Source organism: Babylonia areolata, chromosome 33, assembly GCF_041734735.1.
Source record: "Babylonia areolata isolate BAREFJ2019XMU chromosome 33, ASM4173473v1, whole genome shotgun sequence".
Classification (NCBI taxonomy): domain Eukaryota; kingdom Metazoa; phylum Mollusca; class Gastropoda; order Neogastropoda; family Buccinidae; genus Babylonia; species Babylonia areolata.
The window spans coordinates 21393504-21418212 of NC_134908.1; the positions used below are offsets into that span (position 1 = coordinate 21393504).

At 42.1% G+C, this 24709-nt stretch overlaps 1 protein-coding gene across 1 annotated transcript; it reads left to right on the forward strand.

Annotated features, from left to right (window-relative positions):
• Positions 1-6585: 6585 nt before the first annotated feature.
• On the forward strand, positions 6586-20398 carry LOC143277112 (clavesin-2-like). The gene is made up of 5 exons (XM_076581849.1): positions 6586-6855; positions 12267-12697; positions 14154-14264; positions 18504-18703; positions 20287-20398. The coding sequence occupies exons 1-5, from the start codon at positions 6696-6698 to the stop codon at positions 20396-20398; spliced, it is 1014 nt and encodes a 337-aa protein (XP_076437964.1). The 5' UTR covers positions 6586-6695.
• The last annotated feature ends 4311 nt before the right edge of the window (positions 20399-24709 follow it).

Here is a 24709-nt window from a genome sequence, read left to right on the forward strand (position 1 = left end):
TCACGTTGAAAAATGACTACGCGCTTCAGAACCGGTAGCGGCAAAGTATGGTCAACCACGCGCTGCAAAAGTATACCTTTAAAAAAAAAAAGAAAAAAAAGAAAAGAAAAGAAAACCCCTTAGCAAAGATACATACACCACTAGCTGCAGTTTCAGTTTCAGTAGCTCAAGGAGGCGTCACTGCGTTCGGACAAATCCATATATGCTACACCACATCTGCCAAGCAGATGCCTGACCAGCAGCACAACCCAACGCGCTTAGTCAGGCCTTGAAAGTAAAAGAAAAAAAAGGTGAATAAATAATAGATAATCTTACATAAATAAATAAATAATAATTATAATATAAAAAAAAAGGTAGCAGTAATGCAAAAAGCAGTTATCAGTCGGCTCTACCCAGGTAGACAGCATGTAGTGCATGTGAGTAGTTGTACGCCGTGTTTGTGAAACTCTTACAGGTTGGTCTCTGACCGTGGGCAGGTGATAAATAAGTATTTAGATATCAGTGTAAAATATCACTGTCATTTTGTTGCAGATTTGCGTCACTACCTAAGAGTCAATCGTTGTTTGTTCGGGTTCCCCCCCACACTTGTACTGTTGTGTGTTGTCGTCATTATTCTTTACGTCATCACTCTTTGCGTCACCATTCATTGCGTCATCAGTCCTTACGTCATCATCTCGCTTCCCTTCTCCCCTCCCTCCCGTTCCCAAGGGCACAACACCATGCCGAAACGGGGCCTCGAACAGGGAAGTTGGGGGGTGGGGGGGGGGGGGTGTACGGGGGGTGGGGGTGGAGGTGGGGGGAGGGCCGAGGAGGGGTGGGGGGCGGAGGGGAAGGGAGAGGTCGGAGTTCTCTCCTCCCTTCACACACACGCCCTCCACACACACACACACACACACACACACACAAGCATTCCACATCCCCTTTCTAAGCCCTGTAAGTTCGGTTTCTTTTCTTGCTGATTTCATGGGCTTTTTTTTTTAATCTTTTTTTTTTTTACTCACTTGTGTAAACAAAGTGAGTCTATGTTTTAACCCGGTGTTCGGTTGTGTGTGTGTGTGTGTGTGTGTGTGTGTGTGTGTGTGTGTGTTTGTGTGTCCGTGGTAAACTTTAATATTGACAGATTTTCTCTGCAAATACTTTGTCAGTTGACACCAAATTTGGCATAAAAATAGGAAAAATTCAGTTCTCTCCAGTCATCTTGTTTAAAACAATATTGCACCTCTGGGATGGGCACATTTTTTTTTTTTTTTTTTTTTTTTTAATGAAGCCTAATTATATGCAAACTGCATTTACTGTTATATTTATATTTTTTGTATTCTCTAAACTTGGCACTTTGATCTGATATTCTGAGGCAACAACAAGAGCAGTCATTATTATCATTTTTTGTTCAAACAGGAACTTCTTTTGCTAAGCATGGAAGTTTTATTTATTTTGCAAACGTTTTGGTGCAGATAGTAAAAAAGGGAAATTACTCTGTAATTAATGCTAGGGGACTTAATTTGCTTTAAACTGATCTTTCTCATCTTAAGCTTTACATTTTGAAATAATACTCAATACATAAAAAGCTTGAATTTTTTTTTTTAAGTGTATCACAAGTGAGTCTTGAAGGCCTTGCCTCTCTTGTTTTTTTGTTGTTTTTTTTTTAACCACCTGGAAACAACTGTGAGCCATGAAAGCTTTTTAATTAAATTACTGATCAGCTTTCTATACCACAAAGAAAAGACGTCAATGTGCAGATATGATGCATGTGCAACAGTTTGCTCATTAACAATGTGTGATAATATTTCAATCCACTTGGCCCTATCCTGTCTCGATCATAATCTCCCATAATTAGAGGCATCAAATTTCATTTGAAATACAGTGTGTGTGTGTGTGTGTGTGTGTGTGTGTGTGTGTGTGTGTGTGTGTGTGTGTGTGTGTGTGCCAAGACAAACACGTTCAGAGACTTTCGGATATGATTTTCTCTCTGTCTCTGTCTCTCCCTGTGTCACTGTCTGTCTGTCTGTCTGTCTGTCTGTCTCTTTCTCTCTCTGTGTGCTTGTGTGTGTTAGGGGAAGCGGGATAGATAGAGGTCACACACACACACACACACACACACACACACACACACACACACACACACACACACACACACACACACACACACACACACACAGAGCACACACAATGATTATCTGATAGCACTATGAGTGTGCACTTTTTTTTTCTAACAAAGGTTTTTCAATGCAGTTATAAAAAAATCAATTAGAGGATGGGTGTCACTGGACTTGAGCGGCAAGCAAAGTACAGCGAGTGTGTGTGTGTGTGTGTGTGTGTGTGTGTGTGTGTGTGTGTGTGATTGTCAGTGTGTTAATGTGTTAGTGTTAGTGTGTGTCTGTCTGTGTGTCTGTCTCTGTCTGTGTGTCTGTCTCTGTTCTGTCTCTCTCTGTCTGTCTGTGTCTCTCTCAGTGTGCCTCTGTTTGCCTCCCTCCCTGCCTCCCTGTCTGTCTCTGTTTCTGTCTCTGTCTGTTTGTCCCTGTCTGTCTGTCTCTGTTTCTGTCTCTCTCTGTCTGTCTGTCTCTCTGTGTCTCCCTCCCTCTGTGTCATTGTCATTCTCTCTGCATGCGGGGGAACCAAATAAAACCATCACTGTACAAAATGAAACACCGTAACAGAAGACCACACAATGGACTATTATTATATAACTCCGAGTTATTGAATGGCGAGTCAGTTGTAAAGGGACGCGGGGCTTGTATTGGACAACGGATAACGTGCAACAGATGTGGAGGGGAGAGGGGGGTGGGGGGGGGGGGGGGGGCTCGCTTTGCTGCTAAGTCACACGAAATGAACGACTGAATATCATTTTCATCCAGCCGTAACGGAATACCTGCACGTGCCACAAACTCTTGCACTTTGTGCGCTTGTGTAACAATGGGTGACTTGACGTCATGGGTGACGAGCAGGCTAGACAAATGAATTCAGAGCTCAAAACGTTGTTTTGTTTTGTTTCCAAAGGAGTAATATTTTAGGCATGGCTTAGGATACGTTCACGTTAAGCACAGCCAGTTGCCGTCAGCCTGACACAGCAACACACTTCAGTCACACACAGCCAGTTGCTGTCAGCAATTAACTGTCAATTCCAATTCTCTCTCTTTCTCTCTCTCTCTCTAGCTCTCTCTCTCTCTCTCCCCTCCACACACACACACACACACACACACACAACAAGAACAACAACAACAACAAACATTACACAAAGGGAATAAACTAACGGGAATGGAATGCAGAGTGAATTGGAAAAAAAAAATAATAATAATAAAAGGAAAAAAATAAACAGAGGAAAAGACAAAAATACACGAGCGAATAACTAATTATGTTTTCAATTAGAGCCTGCATGATAATATGTTAACAAAATCCATTAAATGTGTTGATTAAAATGTTGCAGGCAATGAATAAACTGATGGCTTTAAAAACTCGTGTTATTAAGCCAGTGAACTTGTCCACATTAGAGTTCACACATAATTATACAATCATGCAGAATTACTGACACACCCGCGGACAAACACACACACACACACACACGGCTTTTCTTCAGGCAGTCTTGCATGCATGAAATCTCTTGCCATAGTATCCAACCATCTTGTCTCAATTAAGTCATAAACACAGCCATTTAGTTTGTAATTCAAATTGAGAAAGGTCGGTACTGTTTGAGAAAGGTCCATATAAAGTTTATACCACTTTGAAGAAGTTTGGCCGGTTCTGATTTCGATGCCGACTTTTATTCCACGTTGAATTTGCGGCTGCTTCCTCGCTCTGTCCTTTATTGTTTTGTTTTGTTTGGTTTGGTTGGTTGTTTTTTTGTTTTCAGGCGATCGATGGTGTGATTACCTTGTTCTTGATTCATACATTGCATGTAGTTGTAATTTTTACTCGGAATTACCACACAACCGGACAAGTAAAAGGAAAGAAAAAAAAATCTCTCGACATCAATTAAAATTTCCTAAAATGCTTATCGATATAAGTGATAAAACAGTAACAAAATGCAGATTCATTGCGCATGTTATGCAAACCCTGTCAATGAGAACTATTAGATGGAACGATTATAAACCACGAGACATGGCTTTGCTCAATCCTTGTGCTTCTTCAACTGATAAATTATGAAAGTGTGGTTGAATGGGAGGTCACTCTTTTATGCAGTCAATGGGAATTAACTCAGTTTCTATTTTCAGGGGTAATACAGTGTAATATAAATTGAGGTCGATGTTTTCTTTCTACTGTTCTCTTAAACATTAAAGTCTTTATATAATTTAGAAGTATTTAAGAAAAGATAGTATGATTATTCGAAAATACACTGGCTTCTTATGATATAATCGTATCAAAGCGTAACAGTAAGTTTTGAACAACGAATGATCCCGATGTGTGGTGTCTGCTCAATTTCATTCATACCGCTACCACTGAAACTGAAAGAGGTGAGTGGTAATTATTACTGAGAAACTGTCAGTTGTTCTGATAGCATGGATCACTTCTCGTATTTCCATACTCTGTCATTTAATGGTCAACATGTTCAATGTGGATGTAATTAATGATGGGAATTGTTTAGAAACCCAGACGACAGGTGATTTTTCTCAGACTGTCGAAATTGTTAATGATATGCATGCGCAGGTTCCTTGTCTGCTTCAGTTAACGTTAACTGTGTCTAATGAATATGTTCTGTTTTGGTATTAATCGGTTAAAGAGTCACGTAGTTGTCGTTTTCAAAGCAAGGTATCCATTTAGTTCGACGCTTATTTCGTCGTTGCAATGAAAGCTGGTGTGAAAAAAAAAAAAAAAAAAAAATCAAAATTGCACATTGACTGAGTCGGTAATTGAATGAGTCGGCAGAAATTAGAATTTTGATGCTGTTATATACATACATACATGTATGTCTTTCCATTTTTCAGGACAATGATCGGTTATTATTGTACTAAGATTTTTTCAGTCTGTTGAGGATTTATGCTTCCATCAGTTTTCTTCTTCTTCTTCTTCTTCTTCTCTCTCTCTCTCTCTCTCTCTCTCTCTCTTTCTCTTTCTCTCTCTCTCTCACACTCTCTCTCCCCACCCCCATTTAGCCCATAATCTCCCTCTGTCAGTCTCTCATTCTCTCTCTGTCTCTGTCTCTCTGTCTCTCTCTCTCTCTCTGTCTCTCTCTCTCTCTCTCTCTCTCTCTCTCACTTTATAAGTCTATCTTATCCATATAGATCTATCAAACCTTTTCTGTCTTCTCTGAATCTTTCTCTCTTTTCTTTCTCTGCTTCTGTTACACTTGCATGCAAATGCACATAATATATCTTGACATGCTCATCACCCATGCATGCATAAAAAACCCAGAAATTTGTTTGAAAAGAATAAAACATTTTGAAGCAAGCCTAGGAAATATTCTTGTGTACAGCTGAGATTTGATATTGTTGACAATAGAGTGATTGGATGTCAAGAAAAGAATGGGTTTAAAAGTAATAGAATTTACACATTTTCACCTGTAAGAATTCCATGGAAAGTTTAAAAGTGAGCGATTGTGAGTGTGTGTGTGTGTGTGTGTGGTTTTCATGTTTGGAATGGGTGGGGTGGGGTGGGGTGGGAGGGGATGAGGTGAGGTTGGGGGGTGGAGGGAGTGGGGAGGGTTTGTCACTGGGGTGTGTGTGAGAGTGTTGAGGGATGGAGTGTGAAAAGTACTGTGCAAGGTTTTTAACTTGAGGGCTGCTCTGGGGGTGGGAGAGAGTGGGTGAGAGAGAAAGAGAGAGAGAGTGGTTGTGGGGGGGTGTTTGCATGTGCTAATAAGTTGACTTACTTTGGTCCTGATGTGTTTTGGACGACGTGGCCTTATGAAGCCCAAGTACAGGGTGGAATCTTTAGAAATTAGAGGAATTAAATAAACACCAATAGGAACACGTGTACAGGGTGGAACTGGAAGCTTTAGAAATTAGAGGAATGAAATCAGCACCAATAGGAACACATGAACAGGGTGAAAGCTTTAGAAATTAGAGGAATGAAATAGACACCAACAGGAACACATGTACAGGGTGAAAGCTTTAGAAATTAGAGGAATGAAATCAGCACCAATAGGAACACATGTACATTGAATCTTTAGAAATTAGAGGAATGAAATCAGCACCAGTAGGAACACATGTACAGGGTGAAAGGTTTAGAAATTAGAGAAATGAAATCAACACCAGTAGGAACACATGTACAGGGTGAAAGGTTTAGAAATTAGAGAAATGAAATCAACACCAGTAGGAACACATGTACAGGGTGGAATCTTTAGAAATTAGAGGAATGAAATCAGCACCAATAGGAACACATGTACAGGGTGAAAGCTTTAGAAATTAGAGGAATGAAATCATCACCAATAGGAACACCACCTGACATCTGATATATACATTCCTAACATTTTTTTTTTTTATGAATGATAAATACAATTGTTGTTTTTTTCAAGTGAAGCAATGAATAGCCAACAGCATGACTAAATTCATATCTGATTTAAGATTTTTTTCCCCCTTCCAAATACCATAGAGAATGAAACCAACATTTCTCTGTTCAGTGACAGGGCTGGCCTGTGGGCGCCACCATTGATGGTCGTATCACCACACTGAGACCCTCCCAAGCACGCTCATGCCGTTTGCTGTGAGAGCGCATATGCGTGCGCCACTGTGAGTGCATGCGTGTGTGTGTGCGCGCGCTCTTACATGCACGCACACGCGCAGGGGGGGAATATGGCCGAGTATGGGTGGGGCATTACGGAGCCCTTGGCCAACAGAGCGCGCAACGAGCTCAACGAGATCCCCGAGGAGCGGGCCTCCGCTGTCACTGCTGTCCGAGAACTGATGGAGACACGGCCTGACATAGGTGGGAATGATAACGATAATGATGATGATAATGATGATAGTAATGATTAGATGATAATGATGATGTCTGAGAACTGATGGAGACATGGCCTGACATTGGTGAGAATGATAACGATAATGATGATAGTAGTGATTAGATGATAATGATGATGTCTGAGAACTGATGGAGACATGGCCTGACATTGGTGAGAATGATAACGATAATGATGATAGTAATGATTAGATGATAATGATGATGTCCGAAAACTGATGGAGACATGGCCTGACATTGGTGAGAATGATAATGATAATGATGATAGTAGTGATTAGATGATAATGATGATGTCCGAGAACTGATGGAGACATTGGTGAGAATGATAATGGTGACAACGGTATTTGTATTTGTATTTCTTTTTATCACAACAGATTTCTCTGTGTGAAATTCGGGCTGCTCTCCCCAGGGAGAGTGTGTCGCTACACTACAGCGCCACCCCTTTTTTTTTTTTTTTCCTGCGTGCAGTTTTATTTGTTTTTCCTATCGAAGTGGATTTTTTTCTACAGAATTTTTGCCAGGAACAACTCTTTTGTTGCCGTGGGTTATTTTACGTGCACTAAGTGCATGCTGCACATGGGACCTCAGTGTATCGTCTCATCCAAATGACTAGCGTCCAGACCACCACTCAAGGTCTAGTGGAGGGGGAGAAAATATCGGCGGCTGAGCCGTGATTCTCTTGCTCAGATTCTCTTGCTTCCTAGGCGGACGCGTTACCTCTAGGCCATCACTCCACATGGCCATCACTCCACATAATGATGATAATGATGATGATAATGGTGATGATAATGATGATGTCCAAGAACTGATGGGAGACATGGCCTGACACAGGTGAGAATGATAATGATAATGATGATGATAATGATTATGATGATAATATTGATGATAATGATGGTGTCGGAGAACTGATAGCAAGGTTCGTAGGGTCCTTTCAAGTCCTTTTAAGTCCTTAGGAATTGGATTTTGGTCAAAAGGCCTTTAAAGTGCTTTGATTCAGCAAGTTGGTCCTTTTAACTCATCAGGAGGTCCTTTTAATTTTTGAAAGGTACTGTTAAGTCCTGTTTTATGAAGAGAAAGAGACTTGAGAACGAAACTGAAACACCTTCGACACCAAAACCGCAAGTTGCAAAGCGTGTTGAAAGATGCCAACGCGATCGTCTGAAACTCAGTACTTACTGTAGGAGGATACAGCCTATAGGCCTAGGCCCTAACAGTAGTGCGCTTTCTGCTCGGTGGCAGACGCGAAGCGTGGTACAGTGGCTGTGAGGTCGCGCCTGCTTGCTGCTGCTTTGCTTAGGCCCTAGCCTAGAGTGACGTGAATTGCAAAGACTAAATACGACAGTCAAATGGGATTAGGCTGTTCTTCCGTTTATGAGAGGTAAGTGTCTGCTGTTCTGCATGTCAAATAGATTGGGGTGTACTGTAAAGTCATGTCGGCAAAGGTCCTTTTAAACTGATTTGAGGTCCTTATAAAGTCCTTTAAAGGTCCTTTTTTTGGCTTCATGCCACCACCTGGGAACCCTGGATAGAGACATGGCCTGACATTGTTGAGAATGATAATGATCATCATGATGAGATGATGATGATGATAATAATGATGATATCTGAGAACTGATGGAGACAAGGCTTGATAATGGTGAGAATGTTAATGATGATAACAATAATAATGATGATTATGACAATAATGATGATGATAATGATGATGATGATGTCTGAGAACTGATGGAGACACGGTCTGATAATGGTGAGAATGATAACGATAATGATGATAATTATGATTATGATGATAATGATGATAATGATGATATCTGAGAACTGATGGAGACAAGGCTTGATAATGGTGAGAATGTTAATGATGGTGATAATGATGATGATAATGATGATAATAAAATAGATAATGCTAATGATGATAATGATGTTAATAATTATGATGATGATTATCGTCTTCTTCTTTGTTCATGGGCTGCAACACCCACATTCAATCCTGTTTGCACGAATGGGATTTTACGTGTATGACCGCGTTCACCCTGCCGTGTAGGCAGCCATACCTGGTTTTCAGGGGCGTGCATGCTGGATATGTTTTTGTTTTCATAACCCACCGAACACTGACATGGATTAGAGGACCTTCACTGTGCGTATTTGATCTTCTGAGTGCGTATACACACGAGGAGAGTTCAGGCAGAGGAAGCAACTGCTGTCCAGACATACAGGACCCCTACCAGTATATCTATGCTGTCCCGCCGACTATCTGGGCTAGAATCTGATTATAGTGGAGAGTGACTTACCCAAGTTACATCACCCACTCCCTCGGCCAAGAGGGTTTGGGGACAGTCGATGTTTGGATGGTTCCCAAAGGCCAGCTAGCCCCCAAGGCTGCAGCACTAAGAGCCAGTGCAATTTTCCCTCTAAGTTCTTCTTCTTCTTCTTCTGCGTTCACTCGTATGCACACGAGTGGGCTTTTACGTGTATGACCGTTTTTACCCGGCCATGTAGGCAGCCATACTCCGTTTTTGGGGGTGGGCATGCTGGGTATGTTCTTGTTTCCATAACCCAACGAACGCTGACATGGATTACAGGATCTTTAACGTGCATATTTGATCTTCTGCTTGCATATACACACGAAGGGGGTTCAGGCACTAGCAGGTCTGCACATATGTTGACCTGGGAGATGGGAAAAATCTCCACTTTTTACCCACCAGGCGCCGTCACCTGTGATTCGAACCCGGGACCCTCGGAATGACAGTCCAACGCTTTAACCGCTCGGCTATTGTGCCCGTCGCCTCCACGTTCGAATCATAGTCCTTCACAAAAGACAAGTATATGAATTCCCATTGCAGCAGAGAAATGGTTGATCGTACACTGATACGGCTGCCGCTTTGCTGTTAGCCCAACTGTAAGCTTAGTTAATCCCTGATATAAGCTGAGTGTTGAGCAGAAGTGATAATTATAGAATAGTAATCAACAGATATAAAGTGCTTAAAGCACTACAAATGTACAAAAACTCATTTGTTATAAATGACAAGATAATGAGATATCAGTTTACACTCAGTTCAATTATACTTCAAACAAACACCATGACACAGCTTGCCCAACTCACTTGTTTACAAACACACACACACACACACACACACACACACACACACACACACACACACAGACACACACACACACACACACACACACACACACACACAGAGACACACACACACACACACACACACACACACACACAGAGCATGGGTAGGATACAGTTTCAAACTTTGGTGGACAAAGATATCAGTACTGTTTGATAGTTGTTGTTTTTTTTCAAATTCACACAAACTTCTTAACTCTCTCCATACGAACGGCGAAAGAGACGACGTTAACAGCGTTTCATCCCAATTACCATCATCAAAATATTGCAAGCGGAACGCTCTTATACTGAAGAGGTGAATGTTGACAACGAATACCACAGTTCTCACGACGGAAGCTAAAGGTTGGGTCATTCAGACACCCACTGGACATCCGAGGGGTCTGTGTAGAGGAGAAGAGAGGACTGGCCGTACTGAGTGAGTTAATCGTTTCAGACATTTCGAGATGCATAGAGTTCTGAAGTGAGCCATAAAATTCCATTATGAATATGATGGTTTGTGCATCCACTGGGAAACGTGTTCTTTGTGTGTGAACAGTAGACTTCTTTCAATTATACATGGAACAAGCTCCCTGATAACCTCCGTCATTCTGATTCCCTCGCATCTTTTAAATCTCGTCTCAAAACTCACCTTTTCCCTCAGCAGTAAGTTCAATTGTGGCAGGTCCACTTCCTTTGCGTTAGCTGTGCTTGACTATGTGTGTATACGTATGTATGTGTACATACCTACATGCATGTATATGAATGTGTATTGTGTGTGTGTGAGTTTATGTAAGTTTGTGCCTGCCTATGTGTGGGTATGTGTTAGGGTAGCTGTTAGATACACATGTTTTGTTAAAATGTATGTATGCAGTGTGTGTGTGTGTGTGCGTGTGTATGTGTGTGTGTGTGTGTGTATGTAGTCACATTTTGGTGTGTGTATGTAACATAGATGTAATGTTTTATATTAACAAAGCGTTTTTGTAAAGCACCTAGAGCAGATTTCTGGATAGTGTGCTATACGAGTATCCATTATTATTATTATTATTATTCTCTTCAGGGGTGATGAAAAAGTTAGACATCACATATGGAACAAGGTATGCACACAGTGAAACATACTGTGCAAATGTGGGGTGATGGCCTAGAGGTAACGTGTCTGCCTAGGAAGCGAGAGAATCTGAGTGTGCTGGTTCAAATCACAGCTCAGCCACCGATATTTTCTCCCCCACCACTAGACCTTGAGTGGTGGTCTGGATGCTAGTCATTCAGATGAGATGATAAACTTAGGTCCCGTGTGCAGCATGCACTTAGCGCACGTAAAAGAACCCACGGCAACAAAAGGGTTGTTCCTGGCAAAATTCTGTAGAAAAATCCACTTCGACAGGAAAAACAAATAAAACTGCACGCATGAAAAAATACAAAAAAATGGGTGGCGCTGTAGTGTAGCGATGCGCTCCCTCTGGGGAGAGCAGCCTGAATTCCACACAGAGAAATCTGTTGTGATAAAAAGAAATGCAAATACAAATACTTAAGCACTGAAGGAAGAGAGGTATTTTTTATTTTGTCTGTCTGCATAGATTGTGACAGGTTCATCAATTAATTCAGTGTAAAAAAAAAAAAAGAAAAAAAAGAGCTCTACATTTCAAGTGGTAGGATCACGCAAATCTTCTTTTTAATTACACATACTTAACCGTGACCCAACTAGTGCAGACTCCGGGAGGCGTCTGACATTCCTGTCCTGTGCAAACTACTATCCGCCTATGCGGAGAAAATGAAAGCAACTATGGCCGATAACCTCCCGGAAGTTGGTAACCTCCCCTTTGTCCCACTAGCTAGCGCCCTCTTTTTCCAGCATCTTCCTTTTTGTGGGCTGCAACTCCTGTGTTCACTCGTATGTACGCGAGTGGGCTTTTACGTGTATGACCGTTCTTACCCCATCATTTAGGCAGCCATACTCCGCTTTCAGGGGTGTGCAAGCTGGGAATGTTCTTGTTTCCATAACCCACTGAACGCTGACATGGATTACAGGATCTTTAACGTGCGTATTTGATCTCCAGCGTGCGCATGCACACAAAGGGGTTCAGGCACAACCAGGTCTGCACATAAGTTGACCTGGGAGATCGGAAAAATCTCCACCCTTTACCCACCAGGCGCCGTTAACAAAGATTCGAACCCGAGACCCTCAGATTGAAAGTCCAATACTTTAACCACTCGGCTATTGCGCCTGTCGGGATCACAAGATAACACAAAACCCCTTTTTTCCCTCCACCAGAATACCTGCGCTCAGACGATGCCTTCATCCTACGATTCCTCCGCGCACGGAAGTTCAACGTGGAAGAGGCCTTCCGCCTCTTCGCCCGCTACTTCGAATACCGCCAGACCAACAGGAACCTCTTCAAGAAGTTCGAGGCCTCCGAGCAGGGAATCAAAGATGCCTTGTTGGACGGTCTCCCAGGCGTGCTGCCGGGCTCTGACCACCGAGGTCGACGGATCATCGTGTTGTACTCTGCCAACTGGGACAACACGCGCTACGGCTTGGCGGCCATTTACCGTGCCGTTCTGCTGACGCTGGAGAAGCTGATCGACGAGGAGTCGTCGCAGATCAACGGCTTTGTGGTGATTGTCGACTGGAGCGAGTTCACCTTCAAGCAGTCTTCGTGGCTGAACCCCCGCATCCTCAAGCTGATGATCGAGGGACTGCAGGTGAGGTCAGAGACAGTGGGGGACAGACAGACAGACAGATAGATAAAGACTGACAGATAGAGACAGACGAATTAGCAGACAGACAGAGACAGATGGACAGACAGACAGACAGACAGACAAGAATAGTGAGACAGACAGACAGAGACAAGAATAGTGAGAGACAGACAGACAGAGACAGACAGACAGACAGAGACAAGAATAGTGAGAGACAGAGAGACAAGAATAGTGAGAGACAGACAGACAGAGACAAGAATAGTGAGAGACAGAGAGACAGAGACAAGAATAGTGAGACAGACAGACAGAGACAAGAATAGTGAGAGACAGACGGACAGAGACAGACGGACAGACAGACAGACAGAGACAAGAATAGTGAGAGACAGACAGACAGAGACAGACAGACAGACAGACAGACAGACAGAGACAGAATAGTGAGACAGACAGACAGAGACAAGAATAGTGAGACAGACAGACAGAGACAAGAATAGTGAGAGACAGACAGACAGAGACAGACGGACAGACAGACAGACAGAGACAAGAATAGTGAGACAGACAGACAGACAGAGACAAGAATAGTGAGACAGACAGACAGACAGACAAGAATAGTGAGACAGACAGACAGAGACAGACAGACAGAGACAAGAATAGTGAGACAGACAGACAGACAGACAGACAGAGACAAGAATAGTGAGACAGACAGACAGAGACAAGAATAGTGAGACAGACAGACAGACAGAGACAGACGGATTAGCAGACAGAGACAGATGGACAGACAGACACAGAGAGGTAGAGAGGGGGGGTGGGGGTGGAAGAGAGAGATAAAAAATGACAGTCATAAATGTTTTATTGATCAATGTAAAAAGGACAAGACGAAAGCTTCCTTATAGTTATACCATGCAAGCTCTCTTTAAAAAATAGGAAGAAATAAAAAAGAAAATACCTATTAGATAAATAAATAAATGAATAAATAAATTAACAGATAAATAGTTATGTATGTAAATAAATGCATCTATATATATATATATATATATATATATATAAAATATATATATATATATATATATATATATATATATATATATTTACATAACTGTATAACGTCATATTAACTGAATATTCAACACAAAACATCAGACATAATGTAACTCGTCCACATACACACACACACAAACACAGACACACACACACAAACAAACACACACAGACACACACACACACACACACAAACACACACACACACACACACACACAGACAAACACACACACACACACACATACACACACACACACACATACAGACACACATACACACACACACACACACACACACACACACGCAGGTAAAGAAAATTTTGGTGGGGAATACCATTCTGCTACTAGTGGTAGGGAGGATTATTCCGGCAGGGAGAACCATTCCCCCAGGCTGTGTGTTATTTTACAACACTTTGTGTCATGACAGGATTGCTTCCCGGCTCGGTTCACGGCCATCCATTTCGTCAACCAGCCCTGGTACATAGAGGCTGTCTTCAAGATGCTCAAGCCTTTTCTCAAGGAGAAAAACCGCAATAAGGTACGTCCTTTTGGCTGTGGATGTGATGAATGTATGTGGTCAAAACAGCAGTAAGGTACATCGTTTGGCTGTGGATGTGATGAATGTATGTGGTCAAAACCGCAATAAGGTACATCGTTTGACTGTGATGAATGTATGTGGTCAAAACAGCAATAAGGTACAACCTTTGGCCGTGGATGTGATGAATGTATGTGGTCAAAACAGCAATAAGGTACATCCTTTGGCTGTGATGAATGTATATGGTCAAAACAGCAATAAGGTACATCCTTTGGCTGTGATGAATGTATGTGGTCAGAACAGCAATAAGGTACATCCTTTGGCTGTGGATGTGATGAATGTATGTGGTCAAAACAGCAATAAGACACATTGTTTGGCCGTGGATGTGATGAATGTATGTGGTCAAAACAGCAATAAGGTCCATCCTTTGGCTGAGGATGTGATGAATGTATGTGGTCAAAACAGCAATAAGGTACATCGTTTGGCCGTGGATGTGATGTGTGTGAATGTAAGTTGATGTTTGAGTGTTTGGTCTGATGTACAAGACTATTTGTAATAGTTTTCTGAATGTTGCATTGTATCTGATGTGTGTGTGTTTGTGTGTGTGTGTGTGATTACTATGAATGTACTATGAGTGTATGGATGTTTGTGTTTGAGTGTTTGGTTGGATGTCACTGCAGGTTTATGGATATAAGTTATGGTTTTAGTGTTTTAAGTGCATGTAACTGTTTTACACAATGAGGGTTTACATCATACTGTGTGGTTGAGCATGTTTTTCATCGAACGGTGCTGTATAGATTGAATTTTTTTTTTTATTAATATTATTATTATTTGAGTATGTGTGTAGAGTATGTGTTTGTGTATGTGTGCATGAGTGTGTGTGTGTGTGTGTGTGTGTGTGTGTGTGTGGTACATGTAGGACTATTATTTGTGGTGTTTTTGCTCTGAGAATGTGTGTTTGTGTGTGAGTGTGGGTGTGTGCCTGCATGCATAGTGTGTCACTCTGTGTGTGTGTGTGTGCATGTGTTTGATTCTGTGTGTTTGTGTGTGTGTTCGTTTTTTAACATCCGTTCACTATAAGTGTTATTAGATGGGATACAAAGGGAAAAGAAATTACTGTATGTGTGTGTGTGTGTGTGTGTGTGTGTTTGCCTGTGTCTGTGTCTGTGTCACTGTGTGTGTGACTGTGTCTGTGTCTGTGTGTGTGTCACTGTGTGTGTGTGTGTGTGTGTGTGTGTCTCTGTGTGTGTGTGACTCTGTGTGTGTGTCACTGTGTGTGTGTGTCTGTGTCTGTGTGTGTCTCTGTGTGTGCGTGTGACTGTGTCTGTGTCTGTGTGTGTGTCACTGTGTGTGTGTCACTGTGTGCGTGTGACTGTGTCTGTGTGTGTGTGTGTGTCACTGTGTGTGTGTGTGTGTGTCACTGTGTGTGTGTGACTGTGTCACTGTGTGTGTGTGTGTGTGTGTCACTGTGTGTGTGTGTGTGTGACTCTGTGTGTGTGTGTGTGTGTGACTCTGTGTGTGTGTGTGTGTGTGTGTGTGTGACTCTGTGTGTGTGTGTGTGTGTGTGTGTGTGTGACTCTGTGTGTGTGTGTGTGTCACTGTGTGTGTGTGACTCTGTGTGTGTGTGTGTGTGACTCTGTGTGTGTGTGTGTGTGACTGTGTCTGTGTGTGTGTGTGTGTGTGTGTGTGTGACTGTGTGTGTGTGTCACTGTCTGTGTGTGTGTGTGTGTCACTGTGTGTGTGTGTGTGTCACTGTGTGTGTGTGTGTGTGTCACTGTGTGTGTGTGTGTGTGTGACTCTGTGTGTGCGTGTGTGTGTCACTGTGTGTGTGTGTGTGTGACTCTGTGTGTGTGACTCTGTGTGTGTGTGTGTGTGACTGTGTCTGTGTGTGTGTGTGTGTGCGTGTGTGTGTCACTGTGTGTGTGTGTGTGTGCTGTGTGTGTGTGTCACTGTGTGTGTGTGTCTGTGTGTGTGTGTGTGTGTGTGTCAGTGTGTGTGTGTGTGTCTGTGTGTGTCAGTGTGTGTGTGTGTGTGTCTGTGTGTGTGTGACTCCAGACAAGCAGCTGACTCTCTACTCTTTACCCTGACCCCGTAAGCCACCAGGGACCCCCACTGATTTACTAAATAAGGGACGACAAAAGCTGACCCAGAGCTGTGATGCCGACAGCTGTTATTGGCTGTGGAACAGTAAAACAGCCTGTCGTTAAAAACCTCTCTCAGTTTCTGTTTCAGTTTCAGTTGTCAAAAGAGGTGTCGCAGCCTGTGCAGAGAGATCCGTGTATGTCACTTCACAGCTGCTGCGTACACTCGCACGCACGCACACGCACAAGCACGCACACGCACACGCATGCATGTACGCATGCACACACACACACACACACGCATGCATGCACACACACACGCACGCACGCACGCACACGCATGCATGTACGCATGCACACACACGCACACACACACAATGTACAATACAATAAAATACAGTGCAGTACAATGCAATGCAATACAATGTGTAATACAGTACAATACAATGCAATGCAATACAATACAATATAATGCAGTACAATACAATGCAGTGCAATACAGTACAATACAATACAATATAATGCAGTACAATACAGTACAATGCTATACAATCCAATGTAATGCAGTACAATACAATATAATGCAGTACAATACAGTACAATGCTATACAATCCAATGTAATGCAGTACAATACAATATAATGCAGTACAATACAATATAATACAATACAATCCAATGTAATGCAGTACAATACAATATAATGCAGTACAATACAATATAATGCAATACAATCCAATGTAATGCAGTACAATACAATATAATGCAGTACAATACAATATAATGCAATACAATCCAATGTAATGCAGTACAATACAATATAATGCAGTACAATACAATATAATACAATACAATCCAATGTAATGCAGTACAATACAATATAATGCAGTACAATACAATATAATACAATACAATCCAATGTAATGCAGTACAATACAATATAATGCAGTACAATACAATATAATACAATACAATCCAATGTAATGCAGTACAATACAATATAATGCAGTACAATACAATACAATGCTATACAATCCAATGTAATGCAGTACAATACAATATAATGCAGTACAATACAATATAATGCAGTACAATACAATACAATGCAATACAATACAATACAATGCAGTACAATACAATATAATACAATACAATACAATATAATGCAGTACAATATAATACAATACAATACAATGTAATGCAGTACAATACAATATAATGCAGTACAATACAATATAATACAATACAATACAATATAATGCAGTACAATACAATACAATACAATACAATACAATATAATGCAGTACAATACAGTGCAGTGCAATGTGGTATAATACAATGCAATGCAATGTAATCCAGCATAGTACATTTCAATGCAGTATAGTACAATGCAATGCAATATAATACAATTATTGTTGTTGTTGTTCTTCTTTACTTCTTCTTCTTCTCATTCTTATTGTTACAGTCATCACCATTATTATTATTATTATCATTATCATTACCATTATCATGATTAGGAGTAGCATTATTAGTAATATCAATATTAGTAGTAGTAGTAGCAGTATTGTTGTTGTTATTATCAGTATTAGTAGTATTTGTATCATTATCATTTGGATTTATTAGTAGTATTACTATGATCATCATGTGTGTGTACTGTGTACAGATCGTGACGCACATCTCACCACAGTGTGTGTACTGTGCACTGTGTGCAGATCGTGACGCACATCATTATCACAATGTGTGTACTGTGTTCAGATCGTGACGCACATCATCAACACAATGTGTGTACTGTGTTCAGATCATGACGCACAACATCACCACAATGTGTGTACTGTGTCCAGATCATGACACACATCATCAACACAATGTGTGTACTGTGCACTGTGTTCATCACCACAGTGTGTGTACTGTGTCCAGATCATGACACACATCATCAACACAATGTGTGTACTGTGCACTGTGTTCATCACCACAGTGTGTGTACTGTGTACAGATCGTGACGCACATCATCAACACAATGTGTGTACTGTGTTCATCACCACAGTGTGCGTACTGTGTACAGATCGTGATGCACATCATCAACACAATGTGTGCACTGTGCACTGTGTACAGATCGTGACGCACAACATCACCACATTCGTGTGTACTGTGCTCTGTGTCCAGATCGTGATGCACGGCATCAACCTGATGACGCTCCACCAGCAGGTGCGGAAGGAGGCGTTACCCGCTGAGCTTGGGGGGACCCAGGCTCCCTACAACAACCAGTCCTGGGCTCACACACTGCTGGGCGACGAGACCTTCAGCTTCGGCCATCAGCACATCTACTGGCCCTCACGCACTCCTCCGCCACACAAGTTGGTGTCGTTGTTGTTTTGTGTGCAGTGTGTGTATCTGTGTTTTAATTAGACACATGTCTAGTAATCTACTGGCCCTCACGCGCTCCCCCGCCACACAAGTTGGTGTCGTTGTTGTTTTGTGTGCAGTGTGTGTATCTATGTTTTAATTAGACACATGTCTAGTAATCTACTGGCCCTCACGCGCTCCCCCGCCACACAAGTTGGTGTCGCTGTTGTTTTGTGTGCAGTGTGTGTATCTATGTTTTAATTAGACACATGTCTAGTAATCTGCTGGCCCTCACGCACTCCCCCGCCTCACAAGTTGGTGTCGCTGTGTTTGTCGTTGTTGTTTTGTGTGCAGTGTGTATATCTATGTTTTAATTAGACATGTGTCTAGTAATCTACTGGCCCTCACGCACTCCTCCGCCACACAGGTTGGTGTCGTTGTTGTTTTGTGTGCAGTGTGTGTATCTATGTTTTAATTAGACACATGTCTAGTAATCTGCTGGCCCTCACGCACTCCCCCGCCACACAGGTTGGTGTCGTTGTTGTTTTGTGTGCAGTGTGTATATCTATGTTTTAATTAGACATGTGTCTAGTAATCTACTGGCCCTCACGCAATCCTCCGCCACACAAGTTGGTGTCGCTGTGTTTGTCGTTGTTGTTTTATGTGCAGTGTGTGTATTAATGTTTAATTAGACACATGTCTAGTAATCTACTGGCCCTCACGCACTCCTCCGCCACACAAGTTGGTGTCGCTGTGTTTGTCGTTGTTGTTTTATGTGCAGTGTGTGTATCAAAGCCTGTGACATAGACATCTCTTCCTGGAAAACTGATGGCCTTGGCCGCTCTTGCTGGAGGATGCTGTGCTCTAGTGCCATAAAGACGTTTGGAAACAAGAGAATGCTGGCCATTAAGGAGAAGCGTGAGCGAATGAAGCAGGGCTTAAAACTTCTGGAGACGTTTTCCCTTGCAACACCTGTGGGAAGTGCTGCGCATCCAGAATCGGCCTCTTCTCCAGTATGAGGACACACACCGACAGATAAGCCTGCCTGCCTACTCATCCGTCGGTCCGACAGGAGACTCCATCGTTATGTAATCTGTTTAGTTATGTTTGATTAGATACGCTATCGTTGTTATTGTTGTATATGTAATATGTTTAGTTATTTTTAATTAGACACACTATCCACTGGCCCTCACGCATACCCCTCCCATCCCAACATCAGCCCCTCACAAGTCAGTGCCTGTTTGTTTTATTTGGGAGTGGGGGTGTGGGGCTGGGGGCGGGTTGGGGGGCAGACACTACAGTTTCCCCTGTGAAGGGTTGATAAATATTTTATTGCAGTGTATTGTATTTTCATGTGTTTCAATGCATTGTATTGCAGTATATTGCATTGTGTTATATTGTCACGTGTTTTATTGCATTGTACTGTCATGTGTTTAATTGCATTATGTTGTATTGTCATGTGTTTTTTATTGCATTGTGTCATCACGTGCTTTATTGTCGGTCCGACGGGAGACTCCATCATTATTATTGTTGTAATGTGTTTTGTTGGTATTGTATCGCATCATATTGTATTATAGTGTTGTTTGTTGCTGTTTCTGGACAGGCCTCCAACCAGTCGGTCAGAGACATTCCCCCTGGACCAGTTCTCGAACCGGGAAGAGGATCCTACGAAGAAAGGGACGTACCTGGACGAGGAGTTTTTCCTTATAGACTGACGACCGAGGGGTGCGCGCGCGCGCCGTCGTGTGTGTGTGTGTGGCTGTGACTTCCTCCATTAGAGAGCTTTTCCTTTCTTCTCCTTCCTCCCCACCCCCCTCCCCTCCCTCCCCCCCTCCCCTTCCCCCTGCCCCGCCTTTCTTTTTTTTTTTTTTGGAACATTGTGTTTTGAAAAAAAAATCACCATGATCACCTGTCATACCTGAGTGCTTTAAATCACCTGGACTCTTTGAGAATTTCATGTGCAATTATCCTAACGCCTCTTCATTGATGCCCTGTGCTTTGGGGTTTTTTTTTGTTTGTTTTTTCCTCCTGCTTTTTTTTTTTTTTTTTTTTTTTTTTTTTTTGTAGTCACAAGGAGGTAAGTTTTGTTGGTTTTTTTGTTGTTGTTGGTTTATTGTTGCGTGCATCACGCTAATATACATTGATGAATTAGGTCAAAGTTGTGCATGTGTGTGTGTGTGTGTGTGTGCATATTCATTTTGTGTGTATGTGTGTGTTGTGTGTGTGTGTGTGTGTGTGTGCGTGTGCGTGTGTCTCAGAGCTATATATATAATGAAGTAAAAGCATGTTTAGTGACAAACTAAAGATGATTATCAACAATATGAATTTCTCTTTGGAGACTGTGAATAATGCTTGGTTCTTGCTTCATGAGCTTCTAGGAGCTTCTACACTGACGTATCGGTTGTATTGGATTGTGTAATGTCTGCTCCCGTGCACAGAATGGGAGTCGCTGGCTTTCATCGTGTTCCGTGTTCAAGTAAGGCAATCAGCTTTTCCCTCCTTCACCATTGTTGCCCACTTTGTATGTCATACACCCCCCGAAAACAGAGTATGGCTGCCTACGTGGCAGGGTGAAAACAGTCACATAAATAAAAGCCTACCAGTGTACGGTACTACCAGTGCCCATGGGAGTTGCAGCCCATGAACGAAGAAGAAGAAGTAGAAGGATGTCATGCCTTCGTTTCTGAGAAGGCGCTTTGCCGGAATCGGTCAGGTGTTGGAACTTGTGACCCAGTGTTCACCAGAGATAGGGTTCGAGGCCCCGTTTCGGTGTGGCGGTGTGTGTCCTTGGGGAAAGGCAGTTAACTCTGGATTTCTTCCACTTCACCCAGGTGTGAATGGATACCTGATGTCAGGACTCACCCAGGTGTGAATGGATACCTGACGTCAGGACTCACCCAGTGAATGGATACCTGACGTCATGACTCACCCAGGTGTGAATGGATACCTGATGTCAGGACTCACCCAGTGAATGGATACCTGATGTCAGGACTCACCCAGGTGTGAATGGATACCTGATGTCAGGACTCACCCAGGTGTGAATGGATACCTGACGTCATGACTCACCCAGGTGTGAATGGATACCTGATGTCAGGACTCACCCAGGTGTGAATGGATACCTGATGTCAGGACTCACCCAGGTGTGAATGGATAGTGACGTCAGGTAGGGAAGGTGGAAGATGGAAGGAGAGAACTGGGCCCCAGATACACTGAGCCCTAGGACACAGTGGATGTGAGTTCGCTTACCCGATGGCCCTAAAAAAGCCAAAGGATGCCATGCGCCCTTTAACTCTCTCCATACGAACGGCGAAAGAGACGACGTTAACAGCGTTTCACCCCAATTACCATCATCAAACTATTGCAAGCGGAAGGCTCTTATACTGAAGAGGTGAATGTTGACAAAGAATACCACAGTTCTGACGACGGAAGCTAAAAGTTGGGTCATTCAGACACCCACTGGACATCCGAGGGGTCTGTGTAGAGGAGAAGAGAGGACTGGCCGTACTGAGTGAGTTAACCTTTCTTTTTGTGCATTCAGTCAGTGTGGTCATGTGGTCTTGAAGTTTTCCGCATGTTTCCTTTGTCCTGTAACATGGATGGTTGTGCATCGGACAAAAAAATGTTTGACCTAGATACTACAGAATCCACCCCAAACTCTCTCGTGAATTTCACTTCATATTTTCTGAAGAAAGGAATCTGTTAAAACTTAAATCCTTTGTCTTATTTCCTTTCGATTGAACTGTGTCGATTGCTATGGGAAAGAATTTTGTGTATATATATATATATATTGCTATTGAAGACTTGTCTATTGCTAATTTTGTATATTGCTAGGGAAATGATTTTTGTCTGTTGCTAGGGAACGGATTTTTGTCTATTGCTAATATTGTATGTTGCTAGGGAAATGTTTTTTTTGTCTATTGCTATGGAAAAGATTTTTATCTATTGCTAGGGAAGAGAATGTGTCGATTGCCAGAGAAAACAAATTTGTCTTTTGCTAGGGGAAAAGACTTGTGCATTGCTTGGGAAGAGACTTCGGTCTGTTGCTGGGAAGAAATGACATGTTAACTCTCTCCATACGAACGGCGAAAGAGACAACATTAACAGCGTTTCATCCCAATTAACCATCATCAAAATATTGCAAGCGGAAGGCTCTTATACTGAAGAGGTGAATGTTGACAAAGAATACCACAGTTCTGACGACGGAAGCTAAAGGTTGGGTCATTCAGACACCCACTGGACATCCGAGGGGTCTGTGTAGAGGAGAAGAGAGGACTGGCCGTACTGAGTGAGTTAATGTGTATTTGCTTGCTTTACACGAAGGGTATTTTTTTGTTTCTGAGTTTAGATTTTGGCATCACTGTTTTTTGTTTGTATGGTGTGTGTAAAAAGATGACTGTGTGTAAGTTTCAGTGCCCCAAGGGGGGCGTCTGAAAGAGACGTCTTGCCATGCCTTCCTGTGTAACCTGGCAGTTCTGATAACTTGATAAATGCTGCCATGATTGTCTTAGCCTGCAAGATTATGCCGGAGTTAAGATGTTGACTTTTGTCATGAAGTTTAGAAGACATGTGTTTTTTTTGTTTGTTTTTGGTTTTTTAGGGGGAGGTGGGTTTTTTTTGGTTTTTTTTGTTTGTTTTTTTGTATATTTTTAACTGTGTTTATTTCAAGTTTTTTTTTAAATATTTCATTTGTTTTCTCGTTTTTTCCCCCCCATTAATTCATTTTAAGATATTTTTATTTGTGTATTATGCTGTTTTTATTTGTGTTTTCTGTATGTTTTGTTTTGTGTTATCAGTCTAAATATTTTGGTAATAAGGGAGCATAATTTTTTATTTTTTATTTTATTCGACTGAGATAATGTTCTCCACACTTTAGTGAAAACGAACATTGCTAGTTCATTCACTCAGACTTCATTGTAAGGAGTTTCTGCCAGAATTGTGATGACAAGAGCAAGTCACTGTTGTTGGTTAAGAAACATAAAGAGAGGTAACTCTCTCCATTCACAAGGTACACAACTTCAAGTCAGTGCTGCTTACGCTACCGATTCAGCTAGCACACAGGTAAATAAAAGGTACATTGGAACAAACCCAGACACTTCCTCGGAAAGGAAGCACCAGGCCTGTCCTTATTGCTTAAAGGACTTCGTAAAAGAGAAGTCGTTAAACTGACAAGTGAAACAACCGACAATGAATGCAAAAAGTCAGAAACATCAACATTCTCAATCACTTGTTAAGACACACTCTTGTGTACATAAGGCTTCATCAAGCTACAGTCAAGAATTACATGCTTGAGGAGGAAGGTGGCATAATGGTTAAGACGCTCAGCTGCCAATACAGAGAGTCCGTGAGGGTGTGGGTTCGAATCCCGCTCTCGCCCTTTCTCCTAAGTTTGACTGGAAAATCAAACAGAGCATCTAGTCTTTCGGATGAGACGATAAACCGAGGTCCCGTGTGCAGCACGCACTTGGCGCACTGAAAAAGAACCCATGGCAACGAGAGTGTTGTCCTCTGGCGAAATTACGTAAAATGAAATCCACTTTCATAGGTACACAAATATGTAAGCATGCACTCAAGGCCTGACTAAGTGCGTTGGGTTATGCTGCTGGTCAGGCATCTGCTCAACAGATGTGGTGTAGCGTGTATGGATTTGTCCGAACGCAGTGACGCCTCCTTGAGAAAGTGAAACTGAAACTGAAACTGATTGTCAGGTTACTAAAGCATATGCACTTGACATTAGAACAATACTTGGTCCGTAATGAATTTGGTAATAGAGCGGTGAGGCGGATGAGCTGTTTGGGCACAGTTCATTATGAGCATAATACAGTGTGTTTGGTTTTGAGTGACTCTTAGTCCGTGCAATTGAAATGTCCCTGGCCGTTTGTTTTGGAGTGACTCAGTCCTGTCTGTGTATGTCCAGATATTTCCAGTGCACGGTGACTGTTTCTTGCTATGGATTATTTGTCTACCCCCGGTATTTTTCTAGTCATTGTGTATTCGGAATATTATTATTTTTACTCCGTCTGTATTCA

Excerpts from the sequence above, each read along its gene's own strand:
- LOC143277112 (XM_076581849.1), top strand. The coding sequence starts at position 6,696 with ATGCACGCACACGCGCAGGGGGGGAATATGGCCGAGTATGGGTGGGGC. Across the intron at positions 6,856-12,266 it reads GGAGACACGGCCTGACATAG|AATACCTGCGCTCAGACGAT; the intron begins GTGGGAATGATA and ends TCCCTCCACCAG. Across the intron at positions 12,698-14,153 it reads TGATGATCGAGGGACTGCAG|GATTGCTTCCCGGCTCGGTT; the intron begins GTGAGGTCAGAG and ends GTGTCATGACAG.